Source organism: Cynocephalus volans, chromosome 9 (genome assembly GCF_027409185.1).
Source record: "Cynocephalus volans isolate mCynVol1 chromosome 9, mCynVol1.pri, whole genome shotgun sequence".
Taxonomy (NCBI): Eukaryota; Metazoa; Chordata; class Mammalia; order Dermoptera; family Cynocephalidae; genus Cynocephalus; species Cynocephalus volans.
In genome coordinates, this window is record NC_084468.1 from 103,812,077 (window position 1) to 103,814,297 (window position 2,221).

The 2,221-nt window shown below is 34.8% G+C and overlaps 1 protein-coding gene across 1 annotated transcript; it reads right to left on the reverse strand.

The window, feature by feature from the left end:
• Positions 1-636: 636 nt before the first annotated feature.
• LOC134385774 (translationally-controlled tumor protein-like) lies at positions 637-1,173 on the reverse strand. Its single transcript, XM_063107474.1, has one exon. It carries the CDS (start codon positions 1,171-1,173, stop codon positions 637-639), a length of 537 nt encoding a protein of 178 aa, XP_062963544.1.
• Between the last annotated feature and the right edge of the window lie 1,048 nt (positions 1,174-2,221).

A 2,221-nucleotide genomic window follows, 5' to 3' on the forward strand; every position in this document is an offset into this window, starting at 1 on the left:
GTGAATATTTCTATACCAGTAAGTGAAATAAACCAGTTCAGGATATTTACTCTGATTACTTAAACAACAGATTTGAAAATATAAAATTAAGTTTAAAAGGCAGTTTCCCCTTATATATGCAGAAGACTTCATGCATTCTCAAAATTTTCCCCTGTTCATTACAGAAAAAATAGAAAAACAGAACAATAAAATCACTTAAAGACCCACCACCCCAAGATAATCACTGTTATATTTTGCACATTTCCTTCCAGTTTTGTTTTTGAGGATCATATATTTTATATAATATCATATAACAAAATATATTAAATAGCCTGATTTTTTTCAGGCTATTTAATATATTTATTAATATATTATTATAGCAGAAAATTTAGAAAAACTGTAACATATAAAGAAGAAAAAATCATCAAAATAGCAATTGGGTTAATGACTTAAATTTTTTATAAACTATGAAAAGTCCAACAAGTAAATTAATCAGTCTCACTAATTTCTAATTCCTTACATTTTCTTAATCATATTAGAAAAAATTAAATGTTGCAGATAAAAGTAACATTGCAACCCTAAAAAGCCATATATAACTTTCTTTTTTTTGTTCAAATGCATTTTATTTTTAGACAACCTACATGACATTTTTTTTTCTTAAAAACAATGCCTCCACTCCAAATAAATCATGCTCAAAATAAATGAAGAGTTCATCAGTCCCATTTGTATAGTGGTGTGTCCTGGTGTTGTGGACGATAAGCAGCAGCCAGTTATGATGGCAGTTGATGACAGATCCAAAGTAATTGCCAAATTTGTTAACATTTTTATATATTCTGCAGCCCTTGTCATAAAAGGTTTTACTCTTTCTGGTCTCTGTTCTTCAAGTTTATCTTTGATTGATTTCATGTAATCTTTGACATACTTCTTGTAGGCTTCTTTTGTGAAGCTGATTTCCTGCAAGTGATGGTTCATGACAATATCAACACCGGTGATTGCTGTGCATTCAGTACCTTCGCCCTCGGGGCCTTCAGCGGAGGCATTTCCACCAGTAAGCGAGTCATCAATGTTACCCTCTGTCCTGCTCACCATCTTCCCCTCCACCTCCAGGCACAGCTCGTCCGCTATCTCCTGGATCCTGCAAATGTAGGAGAACATCATCTCATCATGACTGATGAGGTCCCGGTAGATAATCATGACAGTGGCTTGAGGGAGACGATGGCGGTGCCAGTTCAGTAGGAACAGGGAGCACGGAATGAGTGTGGTGTAGGCCGAGCAGCCTCAGAGGGAGGGGAGAGCAGGCGAAAAAGTCGTACATAACTGTCAACTTTTACCCAGAGTGGAAATACTTTCAACCACTAGAAAGACTGATCGGATTGCCAAAAATGCATGAAACTCAGGTACATAAATTGAGAAATTCATATCACATATCGATCTGTATTGCAACAGTGCGCATTTAAAAATACTGAATCAAGATATTAAACAAAATAAAAGTAAACAAAGAAAAGGCATTTCCATTGAACAAGCTTAAGGACAGATTACTACTATCTGTTTGTAGGCCTCAAACTCTGTATATACCTTTCCTAATAGTGCACCTTAAGGTAGGCCTAGTCTTGTCTTAGGGAAACCCCTTGGGTCCTGACAGAAGTTAATAGGTGTTTTGAGAAAAAATAAAATAAATTATACATGGCCAAGAAAGGTTGTATTTTATGGTTTCTTCCTAGAAAAACATGAGTGACAGCATATTAAAGATTCTGAAAAATCAAGCATCAAGTGTAATTTTATTTCAGAATTTCTCATTTATTTGATAAAGAGATTCATTTTCCCCCCTCTAAATATTTATGAGTATCTCACAAAGATGTCCTGCAGAATCCAGTTTGGGAAAGGCAGACAGTCCAATGGAGCCCATTCAATTATCTTAGACATTAAAAGATTGTCTAAACAGTTTGTGAAATAATCTCGTTTCACCCCTAATTTAGTCTCCTATTGTCCATCCCATAGTTACTTCAAAGTATTTTCTCCTGCTATGTCTGCCTATTAGCATCCTTAAGTACTAATAAATCTGGACAGACATTATTTTATGATTCCAAATATAAATCATGCCTACCAATAAATGATAGTCATAAAATAAGACATGAGAAAATCTCCAGAGACATTCCCTGAGTGTTCCTTACTCTTTGAAGGGCCGTACTACTCTACTATTTATCATTCCTTCTAAACTTTTTATGAAAGAGGAAGCCTCACT